The sequence below is a fragment of the Phascolarctos cinereus genome, unplaced genomic scaffold (genome assembly GCF_003287225.1).
Source record: "Phascolarctos cinereus isolate Bilbo 61053 unplaced genomic scaffold, phaCin_HiC Scaffold_4;HRSCAF=312, whole genome shotgun sequence".
Classification (NCBI taxonomy): Eukaryota; Metazoa; Chordata; class Mammalia; order Diprotodontia; family Phascolarctidae; genus Phascolarctos; species Phascolarctos cinereus.
The window spans coordinates 56,627,600-56,654,443 of record NW_027555847.1 but is presented as its reverse complement, the minus strand read 5'-3'; the positions used below and the strand labels follow the sequence as shown (position 1 = coordinate 56,654,443).

The 26,844-nt window shown below is 38.1% G+C and overlaps 1 protein-coding gene across 5 annotated transcripts in view; it reads left to right on the top strand.

The window, feature by feature from the left end:
* TMCC1 (transmembrane and coiled-coil domain family 1) overlaps window positions 1-26,844 on the top strand; it is a 284,028-nt gene that overhangs the window by 130,877 nt on the left and 126,307 nt on the right. The window contains exon 1 of one of the 5 annotated variants that reach the window (XM_020981116.2): window positions 6,188-6,652. The exons of the other annotated variants lie outside the window; for them this stretch is intronic. Within the exon in view, the coding sequence (XP_020836775.1) occupies window positions 6,614-6,652 (39 nt within the window). The 5' untranslated portion in view covers window positions 6,188-6,613. Of the gene's footprint in view, window positions 1-6,187; window positions 6,653-26,844 lie in introns of those variants that run through there. 5 annotated transcript variants of the gene reach the window in all.

Here is a 26,844-nt window from a genome sequence, read left to right as displayed (position 1 = left end):
TCAGAACATTAAACATAGAAAAATAACAGTATAGCAACTTGTCATCTGACCATTTCTAGCTGAACTCCATCAAAAATATGAGAATGAAATAACAGTGATGATAACTGATATTTATGTATTGCTTTAAAGTTTTGAAAGTGCTTTACATGTCTTACCTGATTTGAACTTCATGAAGACCTTATGAGGTAGGTTTTTTGTTTGTTTAGGCACATGCTATCGCATTTTATAGATGAAGAAACTGAGGCTTAGAAAGATTACAAGATTTGTCCCTAGTTGTCCAGGTTTTAAGTCTTAGAAGGAAGATTCAAGACTTTATCTACTATTCTAAGAGCCTTTCTTCAGCATAGCCCATCTTTTACTTAGTAGTCCTTTCCAATCTGCTTTGGTTGTTAGTGCTTTCTTTCTTCTCAAATGACTTTTAATTTTGTTATCACATGTATATCATACCCTCCAGCGCATTATCATCTCCATGAAGGTGGGAGCTATTTTTGGTTTTTATGTTTACATCTTCATTACTAGTGCTGTGACTTACATGTAGAATTCAATTTAATTCTACAGCACTTATGTAGCATTTCCTTCTTGTAAGCATTGAACACTTGGAGTCGTCCAAAAGTGGAATGGACTGCCTTAGTAGGATGTGGGTTCCCCTTCAGTGGAAGACTTCCCACCCAGTAGTCAGATGACCATTTGTCACTTTGTAGAGAGGATTTTTGTTCAGTTCTTTTTAGATCCTAAGTTACTTAATTTTCACAAGAAGATGATAAAGAATCTTCTACCAGAAGCAGCTTTGGACTCTAATAGTCAGACCCATCTTGTAGTCCTGGTTCTGCCATTAACAAACTGTCCAGACTACAATGTCTTGAGCTCAGTTTTAAATGATGGCTTAGTTCTTGTTTGTGTACTGATATTTTAAAGAATCTTTTCTTGTCCTGCAATCTTAGAGTTGTGAGGTATGTTGGACATAGCCTAGTGAGTCCATCTCTGGTTCTCCTCCTTCTATTCTAATCTCATTTCTCTCACCATTCTCCATCACTTCGGGGCTGTCCTTGCCCTTTGGTGTCTCATTGTGACATTGTGGAGCGGGCCAAGAATCAGATGCAAAACAGAATTTTCAGGAGAGGGCCAGGACTCAACATTCCCGAAGTTGTGTGGAAAGTAAAGTCTGTGATGCCCAGCCCTGCACCTTTTAGTTGTCACTAGGGTGTCTTCCTAGGCCCAGTGCTTTCTGACTGATATCTTCTCTCTGTACCACCTTCCTCTCTCCAAGTCTAACTAACAAAAGTGTCCACATTAAATATAGGTAATGGTAAAATGAACTGATTTTGAAGATTGTACCTGTTTTATTAAGAGGTTCCTTTAAAAAATGTTACGAGTAGTATTTCTTCCCTTAGATTAAAATATGGGGTGAAAAAAACAGTATGTCATCTTTGGAATTGTGGCTCTAATTGGGGGCCATTCTGTGTTGCAGAGGTTCACTTTAGTATTGAAAGCACTATAATCTGGGGCCTAGATATAGTAACAATTGTGAAACTCTTCTGTTTCATTTTTAAATTTGATGAGTCTAAAATTAGGCATTGCTTGTTTATCTAGACCTAAATCTAAATAAAGTGTGTTGTTTAACAGCTGTCTAAGGAAGCTTGCTTCAGATAGAAAAATCCCCAGGGGCTCTGCCTGATCTTGAAGAATTGTGTAGTTTAGTATTTATAACTGGCATTTTGCTGGTCTGAATAGACCATTGGGCATTACTAATGGATATTGGTGTTCCTCATCTCTAGGACTTTATTTGAAATGTAGCTCAGTTAGATAGCAGGGGGGCCTTCTCCCTGGAGAATTCCATTAAGCTCCTCTAAAGTGAGCTGACTGCCTGCTACACATGGAAATTTCTAATCCAGGAAAATTAAAGGATCTTACACACTCTTAAAGTGATTGTTGTTCATTTTCTTTTTTGTAGTTCCCCATTCAAACCAGAAACCCAAACAAAAAGTGTTAATACAATTTTCTCTTAATTCCGTATAGAGCATAATAGAAAAAGATGTAGTATAGTCACAGATTACAGAAAATAACATTGTTTACCTGTGGTCAGGTAAACTCCTTGTCCAGGGGATGAAGGAGATGGAATACTCCATTTGTGGAACAGCAAGGAGGCCAGACTACCTAGTAAAGAGGAAGAAATTGAGGCACTGGGACATTCATTTGTATGTAAAGAATAAAACCAAAACCTCTCAACTCTTTCTGCTTAACTGTAGTTTAGATCAGCTAGTGTAAACTCCTGGATTATAAGGAATTGAAACTTTAACTATAATTATTGATCTAAAGATTACCTAACTTTGCTCCTTTGATTTTTTTTTTAATTTAAAGTTTCATGAATACCTTTAAAAATAGCTATCATTTATGGATTCTTCCCTTCCTCCCTTATCCTCATCTGAATGGAACCTTCTTTTACAACAAAGAAAAATACTTAAGCAGACGCAACCCAGGTAGCAGCCTTGTGTGACACATATGCCACATGTTGTCTCAGTACTCCCTTGCTTCTCAGAGCCTTATGCTTGCCTTCATTGGTTTGAGGGGACCCTTATTGGTTTTTCACTTGCTCATTTACTTCATTTTAATAACATTTTCATTTGTATGGATTTGCTTCAATTTATACATATCTCATGTTTTTCTGAATTTCTCATTTTAGAGCACAACAATATTTCATTACATTCAGATATTGTTTCCATTTCTTTACTATCATAAAAAGTGCTTCAATGAATATTTTCATATATATTGGACTTTTGTTGCTGTCTTTGACTTCCTGGGATATATATGTCCAGTAATAAGATTACTAGGTCAAGGGAAATCATCAGTTTAGTTGTTTTTCTCAGGTAACTCCAAATTGGTTTGCAGAACAGTTGGACAAATTATAGCTTTACCCCGAATGTTTTAGTGAATTTGTATTTACTCAGCTTCTCCATCAGCTTACTTCCCCCCCCCACCCCGTAGTTTTGCTGTATTTGCCAGTTTTTATTGTGTAAAGTGAGCTCAGAGTTGTTTTAATTTTCGTTCCTCTGCCAATCAGTGATTTGTAACATGTTTGCAAATGGCTTTTTGTACCTTAGAATTCCTCTTTTGAAAGCTGTTCGTATCCTTTTACCACTTAATCTATTGTGTGTTGATTAATGGATGATCTAGACATGAATGAAGGTAAAGTGGAACCTTCTTCTGAATTCTCCAAGTCCTTATATAGCTTTACTACCAGACTTTAACAGCGATATTTGATTCAGAGTTCTTATTCTGTCTCATGATGCAGTGGGAAAAATGCTGAGTTTTCAGTAAGGGGACCTGGATTAGAATTCTAATGCTCTGATTAATACCTATGTAATGGTGAGCAAGTCACTTCAGAGGGCCTGGTACATAATAAGTGCTTAATAAGTGCTTGTTGATTGGTTGATTCCCCTCTCTGGTCTTCAGTTTCTTCACGTAAAATGAGGGGCTTAGATCATGGTGTCCCATACTTTATTGGTCCTTTCTACCATAAACCTTCCTGTACTCCCTATTTGTTGTGAAAGGAAATAAATTCTAGCATTTACTATGCATATACACAGAAAGATAGAGATTAATTTTTCTTACCAAAGGGTACACTCAATATTATGTAACTTCATTGATTTAGACATTGATTATAAGTTTCTACAGCATTTCAATAAGATACTGTTATTTACTAAATACTCCCTGTATCATTTTTTATAAATTTCTGTATCCTGGGTTGGAAAACCCTGTACTGAGTGATATCTAAGGTCCCTTCTAGCTCTAAGTCTGTGAACATAAGACCAGCATTATTTTTATACTTTACCCTCTTTTCTTTGTGTTTTTTATTCAGTGTGGACAAAAGGTGTAGGCTAGTGTGCATAATCTCACTCTCCTTAAACTTTTCTTGGAATAACTTGATAAAGTGGATTTAGTCAGAATATTGCTTACTTGAATTTTTAAACATCTTCTTTCTTCCTGAAAGAGCCATACATTGAACATATTTTAAATTACTTTTGCTTTGAGAATTTTATGAAATTCTTGGAGATAGTTGGAGACAGTTTAGGGTAATGCTTCTAGACAAGTTAGATTGAGTCCTGACTTTTTTTAAGTTAATGATACAAGATGTTGAGGATTGAGAAGAGAAACATCCCATCTTATACTCATTCATCTCTGGATCATCCATCAAGCAGTTAATTATTTAAGCTTCTACCCTGTTCTTAGGCTGGGTGGGGAGGGGATGTGAGAAAGCAGGTGGCAGTGATCATTCATGCATTCAGTAAGCTTTTGTTAAGTGCCCACGATGTATTGTGGAAGGGCCCCTAGGTAGTGCAGTGGATAGAGTGCTGGGCTTGGAGTCAGGAAGACTCCTCTTCCTCTTTCTGAGTTCAAATCCTTCCTCAAACACTAGCTATGTGACCCTGGGCAAGTCACTTCACCCTGTTTGCTTCAGTTCCTCTTCTGTAAAATGAGCTGCAGAAGGAAATGGCAAAACCATTCCAGCGTCTCTGCTGAGAAAACCGTAAACGGGGTCCCGAAGAATCAGACATGACTGAAAGAACTGAACAACAACAAGTTGCGCTTGGGGCTGGAGATGCAAAGATAAAGGAATCTTTACCTTTGAAAAGCTTACATTGTACTTGGGGAAGCCAAGTGTACATAGAGGGGGTGCAGAGGATCAGGCCGGCTTTCTCTTGGAGGCAGCACTGGAGGGAGCTGAGATTCTAAGACGTAGAGGTGAGAGGAAAGTACATTCAAGTCCAGAGGAACAGTCTGGACAAAAGCAGGGAGATGTGACCAGTTTGGCTGGGACACAGAATGGGTGAAGCAGAGTCTTCAGTCTGCAAAGGTGAGCTAGAGCCAGAGGCAGAGGGAGCCACTGAGCTTTTTGAGCAGGAGAGTAGTGCGGTCTGTGCTTTGAGATCATCACTTGTAAGATGGATTGGATAAGGAAGGGATGAGAATAGCTCATATTTATACAGCACTTTGATAATCGCAGAGTGCTGGGTATAGTGGTATCGTTGGAGCCTTACAGGACCCAGTGAGCTAGACCTGTGATTTCATTGGCGTGGGCACCTTCCTGTGTGGAAACTCCTTCCATCAGGACACCTGTCTGTGTGTAGTTCCTCAGCTGCTTTTGAACTTTTGGTCTTAATCACCTGGGGCACTTAGAGGTTGGTCACACAGCCAATGTGGGTCAGAGGCAGAGTCTGACCCCAGGTCTTCATGGTTCCAGTCCTGGCCTCTGTTCATGATGCTGTTCTGTTCTATCCCCATTTTTCATACCTTGCTTAACTGTCAGTAATAACCTGAGGGTCACTGAACAGAGTTTTCTGTCTGTGTCACGTGAGCATTTTTAGCTCCATTTCACACTAGAGAAAAGGAAGTCATGGTTTATAGTGATTAAGTGACTTGATTTGTCTAGAATCATGCAGCCACGTGGTGTTAGGTTCATTGGTCAGGAAAAGGCAATGAAAGGCAAGTGCTTGCCCTGCTTGTGAGTGTGTTACCTGTTTAGTTGTGTTTGTGCTGTGGAAGGAACCATGGAACAGTTAGGTGAGGGGGCCATAAGGGAGCCAGTCCTCACCTTCCTTCAGTGATGTCGGAAAGCATGTTGGTCCAGAGATGGAGAGAAAGAAAACACGATACCACCGTATTTTGCCAGCCTTTGGTAGTGCCCATCTGGTTGTGAGTTTTTATCCCTCTTAATCATATTCACTCCATACTGCTTTAAAAAAATTACTGAGCTGTTCCAAAGAACCAGGCAAACATCTCTGGAGGCAACTTTAGATTCGAGTACTTGCTGCAAGTTGAAGTCACCAACAGAGTATGCCTCTGTGCACCTGATGTTCATTCCTGAGGTGCCTGCGACTCCTCCCTGTGAGGAGGAGGACATATTTGGCCACTTGGGTCAGACGAAGCCTTCAGGCTGCTCAGCCCAACTGGGAGCAGTTTATTCCTGTGAGCAAAGCATATATACTGTCAGTGTATGTGTTTATTGCCATCTCCTTTTATTCAGAATGCTTCAGCAGTTGGTTTGTTGGGGATGGCGGGAAGGGAGTACTGCCTCCTTAAGCTGACGCTCAGCTGGGAGGCGTTGAGGCTCCGGGGGAGGAGGAAGAGGAGGAGTTGTGCAGTTGCCGGTTAACCTCTTCAGGGAGGCAGCTGCTTTATAACCCCTAGCCTCTTCCCGTCCCTGGGCTGCCCCCCTTTGAAGGCAGGCTCAGGTGGCATGAAGGCAGCATCTTTGGCTAATGACTCCAAGGAAGGGGAGGGAGGGGTGGTCCATCTGCTGGACCCCTCACAGCTGACTCACAGGAAGTGCTAAAAGAGCTTGGCACAGGGTGCTCAGCTCCAGGATTCTGCCCCTCCCTTCTCCCTCCCTCCCTCCTTCCCTCCCTCCTTCCCTTACTGGATGGAGGCTTTGCAGTATGTCTTGACAGAACAATGAAGTGCTTCTAAGTTTGCCAAGACTCTCAGAGAAATCTCTTGGACTTGTCCTCTGACAACCTTTAGGATGTTTTACCTCAGGCTTTCCTAAGAAGCTGTCAAAATCCTCCCCCCTCCCTGCTTTTGGATTGCTTTGTGCGACGACCCTGGGTTCCTGACCATGGTTCAGCGCTTTAGCCTCAGGAGGCAGCTCTCCAAGGTGGGTCCTTTGCGCCGGCACTTGCGTGTGTGTGTGTGTGTGTGTGTGTGTGTGTGTGTGTGTGTGTGTGTGTTGTCCAAGGAAGGCTAGCTGACTCTTTTTTTCCCTGAACAGTTCTATAAAGTGTCTGTTCATACAGAGGTATGTGTGTGCAAGAGGGGAGGAGGTGTGGGGATGATGGGGACGGAGCTCTGCCTTTTGTTCTTTCATCTGACAGACACAAAGGTTTAAGGCTGACTGCTGGCAAGCTCGTATTTTGTTCCCTTAAACTAGGGTAGGATCAGTGGTAACTGCCTCTCATAGTGAAATTTTCAGAGGTGTGTGTGTTTGAGAGGGAGAGAGTTGAGGTAATGGGGGGGGTCATGTGTGCATTTAGCAAATATTCTGACAGCTTGTGGACCTAGAGGGGAAATCCTTGGTGGACACTATGATTACAATACATTTTACGAAGGGTCTAGAGAAAGCTACCTGAAAAGCATTTTGAGCTATATATGAACATAACAAGGAATAGTTCCATCAAGAAATAAGCTTATTTAATAACTGAATACATATGTAAAAAACAGTTGTTAAGAAGAGGCTCATGGAACTAGTATGTAGAATTCATTTTTTAATGTTGAAAAAATTTTTGAGAAATAGACCCCAAGTATACAACTTTTTTTTTGGGGGGGGGACCACTGTTGTCCATATATTTCAGAGTAAATCATACTAAGAATAACAAAAAACTTCAAAGCACCTTTCTAGGAGGATGTTAGTTTTTTGAATCAACAGTAACAGCCTGCCTCCTTTTTCATACAATGAGAAGACTAGCACTTCAGTATAAGCAGAAGCCAGTTTGGGAAAGAGGCATGGCAAGAGTCAGCACCCTCCCCCCCCCAACTGTCTTGTACGTGAAATACCCTATTTCAGAAATGCAGCAGTTGGCAGCTAAAATGTGTTACAGTTCATTCCTTGCAAGCAGCAATTCAGGCAAATACTTGTGTTGCAATTCAGTAGGCATTCTTCACATCCCTAGTTGTAAGTCAGAACTGTTAAATCATGAACTGTGTTATTATCCTGGGGACAAAGCAGTTATTAGCCCTTCACCAGTTGCCCAAGTTTAAATTCTGGACTCTTGGGCAAAATTTTATAAAGACTCCTTTCATTCTCCGATTGCCTTCACCTTCCTTTCATGAGCTCCTGAACTTTTCAGGGGATGATTAGGTGAGTTACTTCTATCCGTCCTTCCCATCTCCCCACACCCCCCGATCCTGTAAGCTATGCCTACACATCTCTGCCAGGTACTAAAAAGAATCATTGTTCATTTAGGCCCCTAATGCTGGTATATCTGTTTTGCAGGTATTTTCAAAACCTGGAAGGCACTTTACAAGGCTCCCCCACCCCCAAGCTAAGTTCCCAGGCTGAGATGCTTTAAAAACAAAACAGAGCACAGCAATCTACTACATTCTGATAGAGGAAATACCTGGTTGTGAACCAGATAATGTTTTTCTCAGCAGAAAATGACAAAGAATTAAATTTTGATTCTTAGACTCTTCTTTCAGTTTTCTTTCCCAATAATCTATTGTGCTCAATCATTTGTTTTTATTGCTGGATTAGGGTGAATAGCAGGCAGTGTAACCATTTGAGAGAAAGCTGTTTTGGACCCAGTTGAGATTTAAAGACAATATCCCCCTTTTATCCTTCTGTCTGTTCTCTATCTGGTATAAAATAGTTTCTAGGCCTATACATATATGTATACACACACACACACACACACACACACACACACATGATTGAAGTCATACTTCCATGATGCATCTCCTGTAGGGATTCAATAAATATTTGTTCAGTGAACTAATGGAATAAGTAGTATTTCAAGTACTATTAGAATCTTAAGCATATGAAGAATTGAAATATAAGGGGGGGAAGTTAGCAATTAAGCAGAGGAATAAAAAATTATATGAGAGAATTTATGAAATAATTTATCAATGAAAATGCAACTTATTTCTGCAAAATTAAGTGCCTGCTGTATATAAGGTGCTGGAGGTTACAAAGGTGAAAAATGTCACCAACCTTCCCCTCAAAGAGCTTCTGTTCTGCTGGTGGGGAATGGCAGTAACATGTGTGAAGATGTGTATAATGAAGAGACAGAAGAAAGATTGAGGCTAGCTGCTTGAGAAAGATTTGAGGTGGGAGAGAATGCTTCATCAGGGAAAATCAGGGAACTGACCTTGAAGGAAGAGAAGGATTTTGATAGACAGATATGGAGGGTAAATTTTATGTTCTATATAAATACACAGAAGTGAGAGATGACATATTGAGTACAAGAAACAGTAGAATATCTGGTTTGGAAGGAACATAGAACATTTGCATAAGGATAATGTGCTGAAAATGTATATGGATACCTCTAGGGCTAGCATGACTCTACTCTGTTTTCTTTCCCACATCAAATGAGATAAGATTTGTCAAGCACTTAGCACAGCCTAGCACATAGTAAGCACTTAATAAATGCTTGTTGCCTTCTCTAGTGTCCGGGAGTGCCTTGTACATGGTAAACTCGGTGGTGTTTAATAATGAGAAACTGATTAGTCATAGTATCAGGTCTGATAAAGCAAAAGCCAGGGAAGAAAAAAGTTAGCATGTGCAGTTTACTTAAGTATATAGCAAAGAAGACATCCAGTAAAGTTTATTGGCAGAAAAGTGCTGTGTTGAGAAGTGTGTCTTAAGTTGCTATCATAGATGAAAAGATAGTGTACGCAAGCTGTACTTGTGGTATGTATTTTTAAATTGTTTCCTTCATTAGGAAAATCACATATGTACAGCTTTAAATTCTGTTGGAAATATTTTTGAAGGAAAATATAAATATAGTTTGAACAGCACTAGAAAGCAGGGATCCATCTTGGGTATATTACCTTAATGTCACGATTATCATATTTGCATTGATTCCATATTTTTCCTCAAATAGTCAGTGGTTGATTCTGAATAACTAATCTTCACATCTGTAAGTGAGAAGGAAGAAGACGCAAATGTAAAGTTTCAACTTTTTTTTTGATGCAGATATTCAGATATTGTGAATTTGACCTGACTGCCAGACAGGCACTCTCAGGTCTTAGGTGCAAGACTATTCTTAATGTATTTTTTCTCTAATTTCACAGAACTACTTACTGAGTTAAAGTTTCTTCCATTTTTTTCCTCCCACATTGTTCCTCCCCTATGAATAAAAAATATTGTAAATATTCTGGAGTTAGGAGAATTGTTTTTTTTAAATGACGGACCATTAATCTTCATCATTTGATCCAACAATTTTCCATATTTTCTCCTGCGTTGATGATATGCAAGAAAATCTATAACTTTTGTAACTTCTTTTGAGGTAGCCTTTTTCTATAGCACCTATTGTATGTCAGGCACTGGGGTAAAGTGCTCTACAAATGTTATCTCCTTTGATCCTCACTACAACCTTGGGAGGTAGGTGCTCTTATTATCTTTATTTTAGAGTTGAGGAAATGGAGGCAAACAGAGGTTGTGACTTGCCCAGCTAGCTTACTACGCAGCTAGTACTTATTTGAGGCTGTTAATACTGTAGCATTTGTAGTAAATAGAAGATGTAGTCCTCATAATCCATAACAATAACATTATTTTCCTTGGTTAGGGAAGGGTCAGTTTGAAGTGGACATTTATGCTCCAATAGAATAAAATATGATAAACTGTAGTTGAAGTTTAACAACACAGTACATGAAGCCCTAAAATGAATGGCCTTTTAAAGAATTCCTGTTAAAAAATGATCATCTTCTCAGGTCTAGAAATGCCATTTTAAGAACAGATTTTTAAATGTTGACTAAGTTTGTTTCAACATAAGGTCCTCCAAGAAATCCACCTGACCAGAGTAATATTCTTGATGTTGTCCACCCACCTGGACTTTTTCCAGGGTCTTTAGGTCTTTAGCAAGCTGGAGGAGCATGAGAATATATTCTCAGCTATGTTCATTTCAGTAAGGTGTTGTGTACTTCTCTACCCAACCAAAGTAACAGGATGCTTTTAACTCATTAAAGATGACCTGATAGTATTGCTTCTCATCTGGGTTTTTTCTCCTTTTTATGCTTTTTACTAGACGTTTCTTCAGGACCTACATATTCCTGCTTCTCCTTTTAGCTTTGCCAAGTTTGAAGTCAAAAAAAAGAAACCCTTAAAGTCATCATGATGATATTGAAATATGCCTTTTGCTGATTCTTTTAAACCAAACTTTTTTCCCATTTGTATATTACTTCATTTGAGATTTTTTTCCCTTTAGTATTGTATTTCATTGAAATTTCACACATTTTTAAAAAATCTTTGATAGGTAGAATAACAAAATCAAAGCAGTATATCCCAGATGGTGCGATAAAAAGAGAAACAGGAAGTGTGTTGGGTATCTTTTCCTAGTTCGGTCACTGTTTGTTCACTGACCTTGGATTTGGATTCATAAACAAACCAAAAATATAGTAACCTCATAATTTTATGCTTTCCCTTTGTAACACAAACTATAATCCCAAGCTGTTAACTTTAATCATGATGGCAGCTCACATTTATATAGTACTTTATAGTTTTAAAATTACTTTTCTCTCACAAGACCCCATGATCATAGATTTAGAATTAGGAGGGACCTTAGAGGCCATAATCTAATAGAACTAAACTTATTTTATAAATGAAGAAATTGAAGCCCAGGAGAATAAAGGGACTGCTCATCTCCCACAGATAGTATAGGTCAAAGGCAGAATTTGAGCATAGGCCTCCTGACTGTAGAGTCTGTGCTTTGCCCATTATACTAGGCTTCCTCTCCTGATGTCAGGTAGTTTAAAGCAGGGCTTCTTAAACTTTTTCTACTCAAGATCTTTTTTTGCCCAAGAAACTTTTATATGACCGTAGTAGGTATGTAGGTATTAAAAATAGGTATACAAATCAAACACTTACTAATAATAAATCATAAAGGAGTTTATTTTAAAACAATTCTTTTTATATAATTTTATCATTTATCAAAGACAAAAGCAAATTTGCGTATCAATGAGATGGATGTGCTTGTTTATTTTTACATAAAGAATTAAATCTTGGTGGAATATTTGATATTGCAGGAAATGGAGCTCTTCAGTGTTTTTAATAGTTGATTGATACTATGATTTTATAATTATCAATGCTGAGAACACCGCTTTGTATAAATAAGTAGTACAAAATGACAGAAGTATGTTTAGGGCCATTTCAGAAATTGTTGAAAATTCTGCCCTAATTCCAAGACAAAATTTATTTAATGATTTTGTGTATACACTGCAATTCATAACATATAATAATCTTGAATCTGAGCCGAGATGTCTCTGGCAGCGTTCATTGGCGTTGTGTGCCACGATCTCATGTGCAGCACAAAATGTGTTTAGAACCAAGGCTCAGATGCAACACAGGCACTGCCAGAAACACCAAGGTTTCATTACGTGTTTGATTTTAATTCATTTTTGGTCATTGTACTTTCAGAAACCTTTTACTGTTGCCAAATTTTTCGTGACCCCCACATTCATTTATGCTGGGGGATTGCGACCCACAGTTTAATAAGTGCTGGTTTAAAGGATAGTAACATTGGTCATTAGCTGCTCACTAATCTCTAAATTATTTTCATGTCCTGTATCACTTCTTTTGGACCAGTCTTCTAGACTGTAACTTGACCATTCTGTAATTAAATTCTGATTAGTAAAATAGGAATAATTATTCTTGCTTCCTGTTTTTAATTAAATTATGTTTTTAAAGCTTTCTTTTGGACTTTTTTTCCCTTAAGGAGATAAACTGAACCTTCTTTTCTTTTAGAACAAGGCTGACTCAGTTATTTTGAGTTCTTTAAAGATGGATATTGCATAAATAACAAAATATTATTATAAATAATTATCTCCCCCACATACATAGGTGGAGTCAGAATACATACATTTAAATAATGTAAAGTCATACTGCAAAGTGCACATTTTTGTATTCACAGAATGGTATTGCCATTATTGAGATCTGTTGCATTTGTTCTGAGAAACCTTCTCTTACCCTTGGCCACCTTACTTGTTATTACTTGCACTCTCCTCATATTATTTTGTATTATACTTAACCGTGTACATGTTCTACCCTGCTCTAATAGAATATATGTTTCTTGAGGGCAAAAACTATTTTTTCCCTTTATATCTTAAGTTCCTAATACAGTGCTTTGCACATAATAGATGATAAATATTGGTTGTATTTTTGGTACTGATTTAAATCATATGGTCTTGTCATTGACCAATATTCAACCATAATTGATTACCAGAAAGAACTGTTACCTATATAACACTAGTATAGCATAGAACTACTTTGATGCCCTGCTGCTTTGTAAAAGTAGAAAGTCTGATGCTATTTTTTTCTCTTCCTTTAAATGAGACAACTTAAGATAAATTCTATACAGGCCTAAATTCTTTCGTTGGTTTCATGTGAAATATTAGGTGGTGATTCTGTAGGGATAGTTAGTTTCATAAGATTGGTGTTCAGTCATTTCATGACACCAATGAGCTTTGATTATAATGTATTAAAAATGGTATTGTGAAGCTACATTGATTGGGACAACCTTATGAGGGGAATGCCTGTCTAGGTTTTGAGCAGGACTTAGTGACTACCCATCCACAAATTTTGTTATGATAAAATATTGTTTACCTTCGTGCATAATAAATATGCCTGTAATGCAGATTGTGTACACTTTTTAATAAAAAGTTCACTGATTAGATTTCTCTAACCGGGAAAGTATATTGGGAGAATTGGGGAAGTAAAAGCAGTTTTTCTATGTGCATATAAACCTATTGCTTTGACTACTCTACATCATTTTAATTGGTTCTTATGTCGCTTTGGCTCTCATGGGAAAATAAGTAAAGAAGATTTTTTTCCTTTTGACATACTGAATTAGGTGAGACTAATACCTCTGTATAAAATGAACTGTAACTAAATCCCATTGCAAAGTGTGGAGAATTTGAGCAAAACAGAGTAAATGGAGCTTGCTTAGTGTTAGCATGGGCAATTTTCCTAGTCTGTTTCCTAGTTTTATTTCAACTCAAGCTTTATAAAAGCAATTCATTTCCCCTTTTCTTAAGGAGACTTAGTGCTTCGTGTAAAGAATCAATGTGGATTTTTCTTATAAAGTAGTACAATAAAACTTCCCAGAGATGGCGTGTGCAACAAAGGGCATTTTATAGACTTGCTTAATTACTCTGCATTGTTTAGAAGGTGAAGGTAAATTAGCTGAGGTATAATTCCAAGAAAAACATCCAACCAAGAAAGCATAGAATTACATACCAGCTGGACTTATCCTATAATTTCTATGTTATGGTTCATGACCTGAAACAAAGATAGGGCTGAATTTATTTTCAATTTATCTTCTAAAGATTTAGGTTAAAAATAGCAGGTTCACTTAATAAGTTATGTGGACCTGGGTCCTGAGAGGGCAAAGGCAAACTGTTTTCCCTGGCAGCTGGGCAGCCTCCAACAAATCATCACATTCTTCTTTTTGAGACTTTAAAAAGCCTGTGATTTCATTACTGGGGTTCTTCCCTCACTCAATGCAGATCACAACCCCTATGTGTTTTCTCTGTGTGATTTACTAACAGCATTTTCCCATAAAGCCACTATAGGGAATCTACTTAATGCACTAGAAAGTTTATTATTTTAGAATCACATGGGTACCAATATATGGTTCCTTTTGTGCACCTGTTGTCAAAATTTGGGTCCAAAAATGAGTGAGTGATTTGAGAAAATCAAAAGCATTTTGGAATTCCAATCCAAGTATGCCCATCCCCTTTTCACAATTGTTTGAAATACTGATGCTGAATCAAAACCATATATAGTCATATGAAAAAATGCTCTAAATCACTATTGAATAGAGAATGCAAATTAAAACGGCTTTGAGATAACATCTTACACCTATCAGATTGGCTAAAATGATAGAAGGGGAAAGAGACAAATGTTGGAGGGAATGTGGAAAACTTGGGACACTAATGCACTATTGGTGGAGTTGTGAACTGATCCAACCATTTTAGGAGAGCAACCTGAAATTATACCCAAAGAGTTCTAAAACTTGTGTACTCTTTGACCTAGCAATACCATTATTAGGTCTGTTTGCCAAAGTGATTAGGGAAAAGGGAAAAGAACTGATATGTTCTAAAATATGTATAGCAGCTCTCTCTGTGGTGGCAAAGAACTGGAAATTGTGGGAATGCCCATCAATTACAGAATGGTGAAACAAGTTGTGATATATGATTATGATGGAATGCCATTGGATTGTAAGAAATGATGAGCTGGTTGACTTTAGAAAAACATGGAAAGACTTGCATGAAATTATGAAGACTGAAATGAGTAGAACCAAGAGAACATTGTACACGGTAACAATATTATTCTAAGAACAACTTTTGATGACTAAGTCTTTTTTAGTATCGTAAGTACTCAGATAAACTACAAAAGAGCCTATGAAGGAAGGTGCTTTCCACCTCCAGAGAAAGAACTGATGAATAGAAGTATGTATAGTATGGTTTTACACACACACACACACACGCACGCACGCACGCACGCACACACACGTGTGCGTGCGTGCGTGTGTGTGTATGTATGTATACATATTTGTGTGTAATGGTAGCCTTCTCTAGGGTTGGCAAACTCTTTTCCCTCTTTTCCTTTACCTAACATCCTGTGGGTAGGGATGGAGAAAAAATAAAAGTACACAGCAGAGAACCAAAGAAAAATTAGAAGGAAACACAGAAAAGCAGAGCAGCTTTGAAAATGATATGTAGTATTTGTTACATAGATTTAAAAAAAAAATAAACAGTGTGAAAGAGAAATTCATGGTTTTGTATTGAATCCTTTTTTTATATTGTACTGTGTACATGGAAACATTCTCTTTTTGTCTTTTTGTATTTATGTTCAAAATGAGTGGAAATTTTTTAAAAAATAAATGATACTGTTTTGTCAGTTTTTTATTCGGTATGACTTCTGGAGTTTGCATTAAGTTATGGTTTTTAATGATCTCAGCATATTCAGCTTTTTCCTTTTGAGATGTTAGTAGATCCTTGATTTCACCTCTTATTTCATCCACTTGAGGCTTGAGGAAGAAGTTATGATTATGGTGATGATTATGATTGTCATGTGTAACGTAAAGCTACATTGAACTGTAGTTCAGTAATATGTGCTTGGCACATAGTAGGCACTCTATAAATGCCTGTTCCCTCTCTCCACCTCTCCTTCCTATTATGTTCTGTAAGGTCCCTTCCAACTCTAAAATGCTGATTCTAAACAAAATGACCTTTTAAAAAAAGTTCTTCTTTTCCTTGATTCTCCTTTGTCATTCAGTAGTTAATTACTGAACGTCTTCATGAGAGTCTCTCCAAACTTGGCTTCCATGGGACATAACTCATTTCCAGTTTCCCTTCTATTCCTCCAGCCACTCATCTTCCGTTGCTAGTATGTGTTCCTTCTCTCACTCTGTCTCTGACAAAGAGGTGACCCTTTTCCTTACCAATGCCAAGTTAAAAGCTGGTTTCGATTTTGTTAAGATAGCACTAGCCCATAATAAAAGTATTTATGTTTTCAGGTCATTTCATGCACACATATTGGGGGGAATGAGAAGGAGGAGGAGGGAGGGAGTGAAAGTGGAAGGGGAGAGAAAGGACAGACAGACAGATCTCAATGGGAGGGCTGGGAGAGTAGTGATGTTAAGTATGCAGTCTGCTGGAGAAAACAGGAAAGGTTAGGATCACATGCCTGTGTGAAAAGTTAACTTGGTGTTGGTAAGGAAAAGGGCCACCTCTTTGTCAGAGACAGAGTGAGAGAAGGAAGATATACTAGCAACAGAAGATGAGTGGCTGGAGGAATAGAAGGGAAACTGGAAATCAGTTCTGTCCCGTGGAAGCCAAGTTTGGAGAGACTCTCATGAAGACGTTCAGTAATTAACTACTGAATGACAAGGGAGAATCAAGGAAAAGAAGAACTTTTTAAAAAAGGTCATTTTGTTTAGAATCAGCATTTTAGAGTTGGAAGGGACCTTATAGAACATAATAGGAAGGAGAGGTGGAGAGAGGGAATAGGCATTTATAGAGTGCCTACTATGTGCCAGGCAAATATTATCTCATTTGATCCTCACAACAAACCTGTGAGGTATGTGCTGTTATTGTCCCCATTTTACGGTTGAAGGGACTGAGACAAACAGAGGTGAAAGTGACTTGCTCAGGGTCACGCAGGTATTTCAGTGTCTGAGGCCCGATTTGAATTCAGGTCTTCCTGACATCACCTAGCAGCCTCCTAACTTTTCAGAGATGTCATAGAACTTGTTAGTTACAGTTAAGAGAACTGGGAATCCTCTAGCTCCTAGTCCATTATTCTTTGCTCTTCATTGGCAACCTGGTGGCCAGACCTTTGAGAGAAAGCAATATCCGTGGAGTGGTAGGAATGGAAATGAGATTTATACGTGTTTTGGAAGAAATAAGCATAGACTGCTCTTCTCTCATCCCAAAATGTTACGAATCTAGAAGTAAAAAAGGAAAGAAGTAGGATGATAGCTAGAGGGGGCAATAGAGTTGTCAAATTTTCTTTTCCCAGATAGACATGTTTGTCTTTGTTTCCTTAGTATAAACACAGTGCCAGGCACTTAATGAATACTGGCTACTGAAGACAGAAAGGGACCAGTGAGAAAATGAGATTGAAAATGCTGGAGGGTGGAATATGTGTGGGATACACACCTGTGTCTCAGGAGTCAGGAAAGAATGCATGTGTGAGTGATTTTACAACTAGTACCTCTATAAGGACTGCTGACTGCTGAGGGGGTCATTTTTGAGAGGATGCCCTGGGTTTCAGAAGCAGAATTGAGCTCCATTACTAATGCTCTCCCCCTCCTCCATCCCTTTTTCCCAGCTCAGAGAGCATGGTTCTCTCTGACAGTGAAGAAGGAGAGAGCTGACATTTACTTAGGATGTACATTCTCTCATTTGAACCTCACTACAACCCTGTGAAGTAGGTGCTACGAGAATTATTCTACCCATTTTACGTGAGGAAACTGAGGCTTCAGTTGGTTGAGTGGCTTGCCCATGGTCCAACAGCTAGTAAGTATCAGACAGGAGATTAAAACCCAGGTCTTTCTCACTTGGAGGAAATGACAAATACCTTCAATTTACAGAGACCCGGGGTAATACAGTAAGGGGATCAAAGTTATAGGGTGTGCCTGCAGTAGACCCTGGAACAGAGCTGATATTCATTTATGTCTGTATCTGCTGCTATATCCCCATAGACCACACTGCTATGAAATGGCCCTATTTGCTGCTTGTGGATGCACAAAGTTCGTGTTTCATGTCTACATCCTGTGATTAGATTTGACGTTGATATGAAATAGAACTATTTGGACAAAAAAGTTTGACTTTATAAATGCCTTATTTCTTCCAGTTATTTAAATGTCATGCTCAGGAATCAGCATGCTAATTCATTAATAGACACATTAATAACAGAATATTTCTTTTTAATAATTATCAAGTAAATGCTGCATTCGAGTTTTTTGTAACCTTTGAAAAATAAATACAGCAATGAAAGCTTTTAGTAACTTAATAAATATAACTAAAGAGAATACGTTTTATGCTAAACTGCCAAATCCAAATGGTCACACACCTGTTGCTGTTCTCACTCTTGGTTGGTTGGGCAGTGTCTCACTTCTTTTGTCCCACTGTTTGGGCAGGTCCCAGACAAGCTTCACTTTGCTTCCTGCACTCTTCCAAGGCCATCTTCTTAACAAGGAACATATCCTGGAGGGCTGCTTCTCCTTCCTTTCATTTATTTAGGCTTGATCAAATCATGCCTATTGTTGTTCTTAAGAGAAAATGGTGTGTGAGTCTACTCTCCTATGCTCCCACCCTCATTCCTTAGCTTCATGGATCAAAATGCCCCCTCTGGCCCCTACGAGCTCATGTTTGTTGACTCCTTCATTTGAATAATCATAAGAGCTGCCACAATCGCTAGCATTTCTGTAGTGCATTAAGCTTTGCATATGTTACTTCATTTGATGCTGAACACTTATTTTCTCCTAAAATGGGAAGAAAGTTTCGGTTATTTACCCAAGATCACACAGCTAGTAAGTTTCTCAAAGCAGGATTCAAACTTGGGCCTTTACTCTTAAGTCCAGTACTGTCTGTTCTCTATGGAATAGTGACCATGCCCTATAAACTCTTTGTGGCAAAAAGAGTCTGTTTTAGATTTGTGTCCCCAGCAGCTGGTGCAGTGCTCAGCACATAGTAAGCATTTGCTAAAGACCTTTTAATTCATTCATTTGATATCTGGCAAATATTGATGTATTTTAAAAAATATTTTTCATTGAATTTCTCAACTTTTATTCTAAAATGAAGCAGTTTTTTAAAATTCTAGTTAACAGTGTTTTCATCTAAGTCTTGTACTTCTCCTTACAGTGGCTTAAAAATTAATTTGGATCAGAAAATATGCAATGACCTTCTTATCTAAAATCCATGTGTCTTGAATTTTGTTGTATTTCACATACATTTTAAAGTTCTGACTAGCAGATTACTGTGATAAGTAGTAAATAAATGTATTTCTTTACCAAAAGAGAGGGAAACTACAGTGTAAAGAGGCAGGAAAATCCTACGGGGTGTTTTGATATATTAAGACTCAGAAAATGGTGAGAATATGATCATTTTGTAATAGATGGAATCTGTAACTTCATCAGTGGGAGTGCTTCCTAATCCAAACAGATTACGTACCCTTCATATTTTAGTCCATTGTCCTCAAGAGTTGGTGTGGCATCACCCTGCAGCCAACCTGCTAATTAGCCTTTCTAACCTTAGATTAGTTGTCAGGCATCCCTGGTTTTCGTAGTGGCAGTTAATCATTACAGATGGGGCAGAACTGTCAGCCTTCCCCTGGCATAGCCTTTGAGGGCCTGGGGTCACCTCCATCCTACTTTATCACATTTATTTACATAAAATTAGTCTGAAATAAGATATGTTCCTTGACTTGGTCTCATGTGGAAATGTGAAAGCTAAAATACCTTTTAGTATTGTAATGATCTCTAGATATCTTTGAAACCAAATATGATGGGAACTTTAGAACTAGAATATTATCTTGGTATTTAATTTCTACCTTCAATTCATTGCTTAAAACATGTGATCTTGTTAGGCTTTTTGCTGCTTCTAAGAAATCTACATGTATGTTGAAACAGAAAATGTTTTCTATATGTTGTAAACAACTGAGTTCTGAATGAATTTGTAGTAGAAAGTACTGGATCAGGAGTCAGACAACCTCATTTTGAACCTTTTGTAAGCTGTGGCAAGTGACTTCTTCTCTGGGCCTCATTTTTCTTATCTGAAAAATAAGGAGATAAGTCTCCTTCTTGCTCCAAATCTGTGGTGTCCTAATTTTCAAGTCAAAACATAGTAGCTTTCCAACCAGAGATTTTAGAACAGAGAATATATATATTTAAATGTTGTAAAGTTTCTCTATAGTAATTTTTAAAGTACTGTGTTGCCCTAATAATGATATATAGTATATTTATATTGCATCGTACTCAAGGAAGTAAAAGTATTTGTACAGAGACTGTGTTTTGAAATTGAGATTTGAAAAATGGGAAAGTATTGGCTGTTTTATAAAGGACAAACAATGGTTTAAAAAATGGTTTTGCTTTGGTGGTAGAATTCAGGTTTTTTTAATTCCTAGTTTAGTGTCCATTCTACTGGACATCACTGGCCCTATTTCCTAGGAAAATGAATTTGGATTTTTGTTTTATATATACTTTTATGTAGGAAATTGGATAAACTTGACTCCCTTATAGGCAGTGAGTCAGATACTATGTCTTTAAAATTGTGAGTAACATTTTACTCAGATACCTGAATATGTAATTTACTTTAGAAGTATTTCAGCCTAGGGAAAAAAAAAGTGAGTTTGTTTATTTTTTTGCTCGCTAAGCATGTGGGCTTTGGCAAGGGCACTCAGTGTTGCTGCCCACATGGTTTGGAAAGAAGAACCAAGAGCCTGTTAGAAGAGAACAAAAAAAAGAACAAGGGAACATAACTTCCTTCAACAGGCAGATAACATTCAAGTCATAATCACTCTGGTACAGGGAACAGTATAAGTTAGGGAAATTAAATAAAAAGCCTGGTGTTGTAAGGGAGAAGCAGTTGGGTTGGGGATTGGATTGCCTGGCATGCAGAATGTGGATGAAAAGATCACATTGGTCACCAGTATTTCAACTTCCTTTTACTGACTGGAATTTAAATTGAAAAACATTCTGGCATGCCTGTGTGTGTGTGTGTGTGTGTGTGTGTGTGTGTGTGTATGTGCACGTGTGTGTGCGAGTGTGGCACACACATGCCCCTGTGTGTGTGGAGGGAGAGGTGATAATGTTTTTTTTTTCCCCCCTGAGGAGTTTATCTTCTTCCTGCTGGAATTATTTGGTTTAGTGTTTTTTTTTTCTTTCTATTCCTATTGAGCTCTGGATAGGATAGGATCTGAAAAAGTACTAAAAATTCAGAAAGGAAAATGTGGTTCTTTGTCCTGTCTCTGGAACATTTAAATCCAATTCACACATGAATCAAGATATCAGCCATGTTGTCATTGGCCTTCTTTGAAAATAACAACAACAACAACCACCACAACAAAAATTTGTATGGAATACAGTACAGTTCCAGAGTAGCCCTAGAGGGTGTGTTTCTGAATAGACTTAGACCTCTTCTCTTTCAGAGTCTGGAGAAATCTGTTGTATCCCTGGAGCATACCTCAGGCTGTCCTCGGCCATATAATAATTAGATGACTGTATGGTAAAATGCCAACTAAACTAGTTAAATTCTGACTAGTTGGCAGTCGCAGTAGAGACTTTTTCCCCCCTAGTTCTAGAACTAAGTCATAAGGCCACGATGGGCTCTAGATTGCCCTAGTCAGTATTCATTTATCCATACCAAAACAGGCTACTTTTCTAGTCTGAGGCTTCAACATCATTCTTCCCATGGCATTCTTCTCATTTGGCTTTTCTTTAGAGTCAGCGTTCATATGAATTGACCATTCTCTATTTGGATGATGTTAGAAAGTCTGAAACAAAAGTCTACTACAGGAGCGTGTAAAGGAAAGCCTTTCTTACGTTTCTTACAAGAAGTGGGCACACTGCACCCTAGTGTGTCATGTGTGCACCGGTATAAAAGCAGAGCCAACTTTTAAATGGTTAGTAAAATCCATACATACTCCTTCCATTTGAGCTGGAATTGGATCAGCTCATTTGGGTTACACTCTTCCTGAACCGCCCATTCCATGTTACTCCTTGTCATGTTTACCCCTCCTGGTCATACATCCCCTGTTCAAAAATGGCGGCTATCTCCACCCTCAAGGTGTGTCAGTTAATATTCAATAAATTCTTTAAGCAAGAGCAGTGGAGAATATCCTTTGCTCAGTCCTTGACTTGGACCTGTTTCAACTGGTTTATCCTCTAGGGCTTTGTCTTAAGTAAGTAGTGGTTTTGCAGAGTGTTCAGGGCACTTTTTGATTGGTTGAGGGACTGTCCGCAAGATCTTGGAAGTCCCCCTCAGAATTTTCATGTTCTGCTGTGGAAGCCTAAGTTCTAAATCTTTCCCACAGATGAGAACAATTAAGACAAAGAATTCTCCCCTTACCTATTTTTGCTAATTCTTCCCATTTACAGCATCATAGAATTACAGAATTGAAAGGGAGTTCTGAAGCCACATAGTCCACCGTATACAAGACTACAACGTCCCCAACTGAACAAGTGGCCATTTAGTCTTGACTTGAAGACCTCCAGTAACAGGGAACTCATTACCTCCTAAGGAAAGCCATTGCCCTTTGGGGTAGAGCTGACTGTTAGGACATTTTACCTTATGCCAAATCTAAAATTGCTTTTGGGCATTGCTTTAAGTACGTGAAGACAACCACGTTGTCTGGCTTCTTTCAGCCTCCAGCCATCTCCTTCTGCTTCCACCCAATCTCCAGTCTTTGTTTTTCTGTGCTTAAATACCTTCAATTCCTTCAACCAACCTCAAATAGCATGATCTTGAGACCTGTCACTCATTAATTTGGGTCCTCTTTGTCTAGATGATCTCAGCTCATCAATGACCCTCCTAAAATGTAATTGCCAAACTAACCACAGTGTCCCAGATGTGGTCTAAGTAGAGGAGAACACAACAGGAGCATCACCTACTGAGATATTTTTGGATTCTGATTCTGCCATCTATCTTGTTTTTAACTTTATCATCTTCAGATTTGATAAACATTCCATCTTTGAAAGTACTTAAACTATACAGTACTAAGGGAATTGTGGAAATTGAGTGAACTGCACTGTCTCTATCTTGTGACTGAATTCTGGAGCTAACACAGTTCCCTGTCTATTCAATTTGCATCTAGTCCAGTTTCCATTTTGTGAGAAAACTTTATTCAGTTATAGGAATTGTGAGAAAACTTTTTTTCATTGGAAGCTAGACCACCCCTACCTGTTGCTTAGAGACCTTAATGAAGGACTTAGGTTACACTGACCAGAAACCCCATCAGATCTGAAGATTAATGCAAGGAGCTTTCTCACAATCATACATCTCAGGCAACCCATATGTCTTATCTGAAAACTGGCCCCATGCTGGTCATTAAGTTATGTTTTCCATGTTCTGTTGATTGAATACAAATGCTTGGGGGGGGGGAGTGGGATACCTCTTTTTCTGACTTTAGGGGATTGTAACTGTTCACGCTCCTCCTCCCAATTTGGAAAGTCCCTAATCTTTTCTCCAATAAGAAATCATGTTCAAGGTCTTTAGAGTGAGTAGGAAGTCCATTGACCCCATTTATTATGCCTGTTTTGTTAATAAATCATATAGCTCAGATTGTTTCCTCAGTTGTTATTATTTATCCACTGCAGTACCAAGCAGAAATTTCTAGGACATTCTATTAAATACCTTCTTGCAAGATGATATATAACCATTAATGACTACTTTGGATGGTACCATTCAAACAATTCCAAATATACCACACTGTACTATTATCTAGCCTACACCTTTAAATCTTGTCCACAGGAATATCAGGGAAGATTTTTTCAAATGCTTTGCTGCAATCTAGATAGACCAGTCTTGGTGCCAGAGAAGTACATCTCTCTGTTCTCGGAGGGTAAGACTATAGGAGAAGAATGTGATATACCGTACCAGACACTGTTGCTGTAACAGCTGTTTTTGTTTAACTGTTTTTCTTTGTTACAAGGCTCCTTTTGTGGGAGACCAGTTCTGATTTTGTTTTCTTTCATTATTCTTATATTCAGTTCATATTCACTGTATGTCATTTTATGCTTATTGGCATGTTGTTTCATAATCATTCTTACATCATTTCGATAGATGAGGACTCATACCTTGTCTTATTTTGTCTGGCACAGGTGAACTGCCTCCTTAGGTACTGAAAAGTTGTGGTTGTAATTACCAGAATGGAAACATTTTTATGGGACTGGGGAAAGGCAACTGTCCCCCTTCAGTTAGGCTGAGTCAGATTAAAATGTAATTGGTAAATGTTTAACAACATAAATAAAAATACAATACCCAATAGGTAATGTTAATTTGTGGTTTTCTAAATTAATGTGTGGTCTACGTGGATTGTTTCCTATTTGAGTTTGATACCCCTGCTGTAAACAGTAGGCCAGTGAATTTGAACTCCAATTCCTACCATGATTCTGGAGTAGATTATTAAAGATTAGAGTGTGACACAGGCTTTGGGCTCACTATCCCAACTCCTACTATCACGAGATGGTTAAATAGCCAGGAGATGGCTGGATACTGCACCTCTGAGTGTTCTAGGGATAACTCTGAGGGGTTGGGATATTCTAGTTCTATCACTGATGTACTCCCACCGCTGTGCTTCTGATTGATTACCAATTGATACCAATCAGCCAGAGTTAATTAACTTTTAGAAATGGTTATTTACATTATATTTATATTATATCAAGAACAATTATCACAAAAAAAATTCCCTCAAAAGTCTGTGATACACTTCACCTCATATCTTACAAATTGGCAGAGATAATTAAAATGGCAATAATCAGTATTGGAGGGATTGTGGAAAGATAAGCACACTAATTGTTGGTGGAGCTATGAAATGGTACAAGCACTTTGGAAAGCAATTTGGAACTATGCAAATAAAGTGACTAAAATGTCCTTACCTTTTGAACCAGAGACTCCGTTATTGGGCATACGCTTCAAGGAAACCATTGATAAGAAGAAAGATCCCATAGACACCAAATATTTAGAGCAACACTTTTTGTGATAGCGAAGAATTGGAAACAAAGTAGATGTCCATCAGTTGGAGAATGCTAAACAAGTTGTGGTGCATGAATGTAATGGAATACGACTTTGCTGTAAGAAATGGCACATGTGATGAATATAGAGAACCATGAAAAGATATATATGAATTGGTGCAGAGTGAAGTAAGCAGAGCCAAGAAAGTAATATGTACAGTAACTACAAAAATGTAAATGAGATAAAAGAAACCAACTACACAAACAACTGTAAGGGTGAATGTAACAGAATTATAAAGATCAAGCAGGATTCAAATAATATTAGAGAGTTGAGAATTTGGGAGGTCCACAAGTGTCACAAATGATGTGTTTTTTGGACTTTTTCAATGTATTAATCTATTTTGTGAAAATTTTTTCCTCTCTAAAAATATGGGTTGGCCCTCTGAGGAGAGGGGAAAAATACTTGGGCTAAGTATGATGATATGAGAAACAGAAAACAGCAAGTAAACTTGCTTTAATAATAAAGAAAAAGAAGTTTGTGATATATTCTCCCACAGGTACATGGAGAATTCAGGGGCAAGTGCGCTGAAGCTTAGAGAGCACATGTAACAAATGGGGCACAATTTCTTTCTCCTTTTGTGAAATCCATATGAAGTTCCTCTTAGCTGAGGGTGTTCCCTCTTGGGACCCAAAGTTCAGGGTCCTTGTAATGGTCTGTAGCTACATTTTGTTTGTTTAGTTTTCCTTCTCCCAGCACCCCACTGAATGCTTGAATTTTACTGGTTCATTCTCTCTCTCTCTCTCTCTCTCTCTCTCTCTCTCCTCTCTCTCTCTCTCTCTCTTTCTCTCTCTTTTATTTTTTATTTTTTTCTTTATTTTTTTTCCTTTGAAAACCTATGTGTTTTATTTTATACATTTAAAATTTTTTCTTTCTTTTTGTTTTTTATTTTATTTTCTTTTTTTTAAACATGTGTTTTTAAAACTTTGGATTCCAAATTTTCTCCCTTCCTCCCTCCCCACCCACCCTCATTGAAAAGGCAAGCAACTCAACATAGGTTATACATGTGCAGTTATGCAAAACACTTCCATAGTAGACATGTTGTGAAAAACTAACTCTATTTACCTTAGTCCTATGCTGCTCCCCAATTTATTCTATTCTTTCTTTTGACCCTGTCACTCCTCAGAAGTATTTGCTTCTGATTACCCCCTTTCCCAATCTGCCCTCCTCTCTATCATCCTCCTGCTCTCTTGTCCCCTTCTTGCCCTGTTTTCCTGTAGGGTAAAACAGATTTCCATACCCAATTGAATGTGTATGTCATTCCCTCCTTAAGCCAAATCCCATGAGAATAAGATTTACTCATTCCGTCTCATCTTCCCCCATTTCCCTTCCACCGTAAGATCCTTTTCTTTTGTTTTTTTGTGAGATAATTTACCCCGTTCTACCTCTCCCTTTCTTCTTCTCCTAGTATAATTCTCTCTCATCCCTTAATTTTATTCTCCAGATATGACCCCTTAATCTTCAACTCACCCTGTGCCCCTATCTATCTATCTATCTGTCTGTCTGTCTGTCTGTCTATCTATCTATCTATCTATCTATCTGTCTATCTATCTACATATAATTTTTCCCTCTCCAACTACCCTAATACTGACAAAGGTCTCATGAGTTATAAATATCATCTTTCCATGCAGGAATATAAACAGTTCAACTTTAATAAGTCTCTTATGATTTCTCTTTCCTGTTTACCTCTTCATGTTCCACTTGAGTCTGGTATTTGAAAGTCAGATTTTCTATTCAGCTCTGGTCTTTTCATCAAGAATGCTTAAAAGTCCTCTATTTCACTGAATGACCATTTTCCCCCCTGAAGGATTATACTCAGTTTTGCTGGGTAGGTGATTCTTGGCTGTAATCCTATCTTCTTTGCCCTCTGGAATATTATGTTCCATGCTCTATGGTACTTTA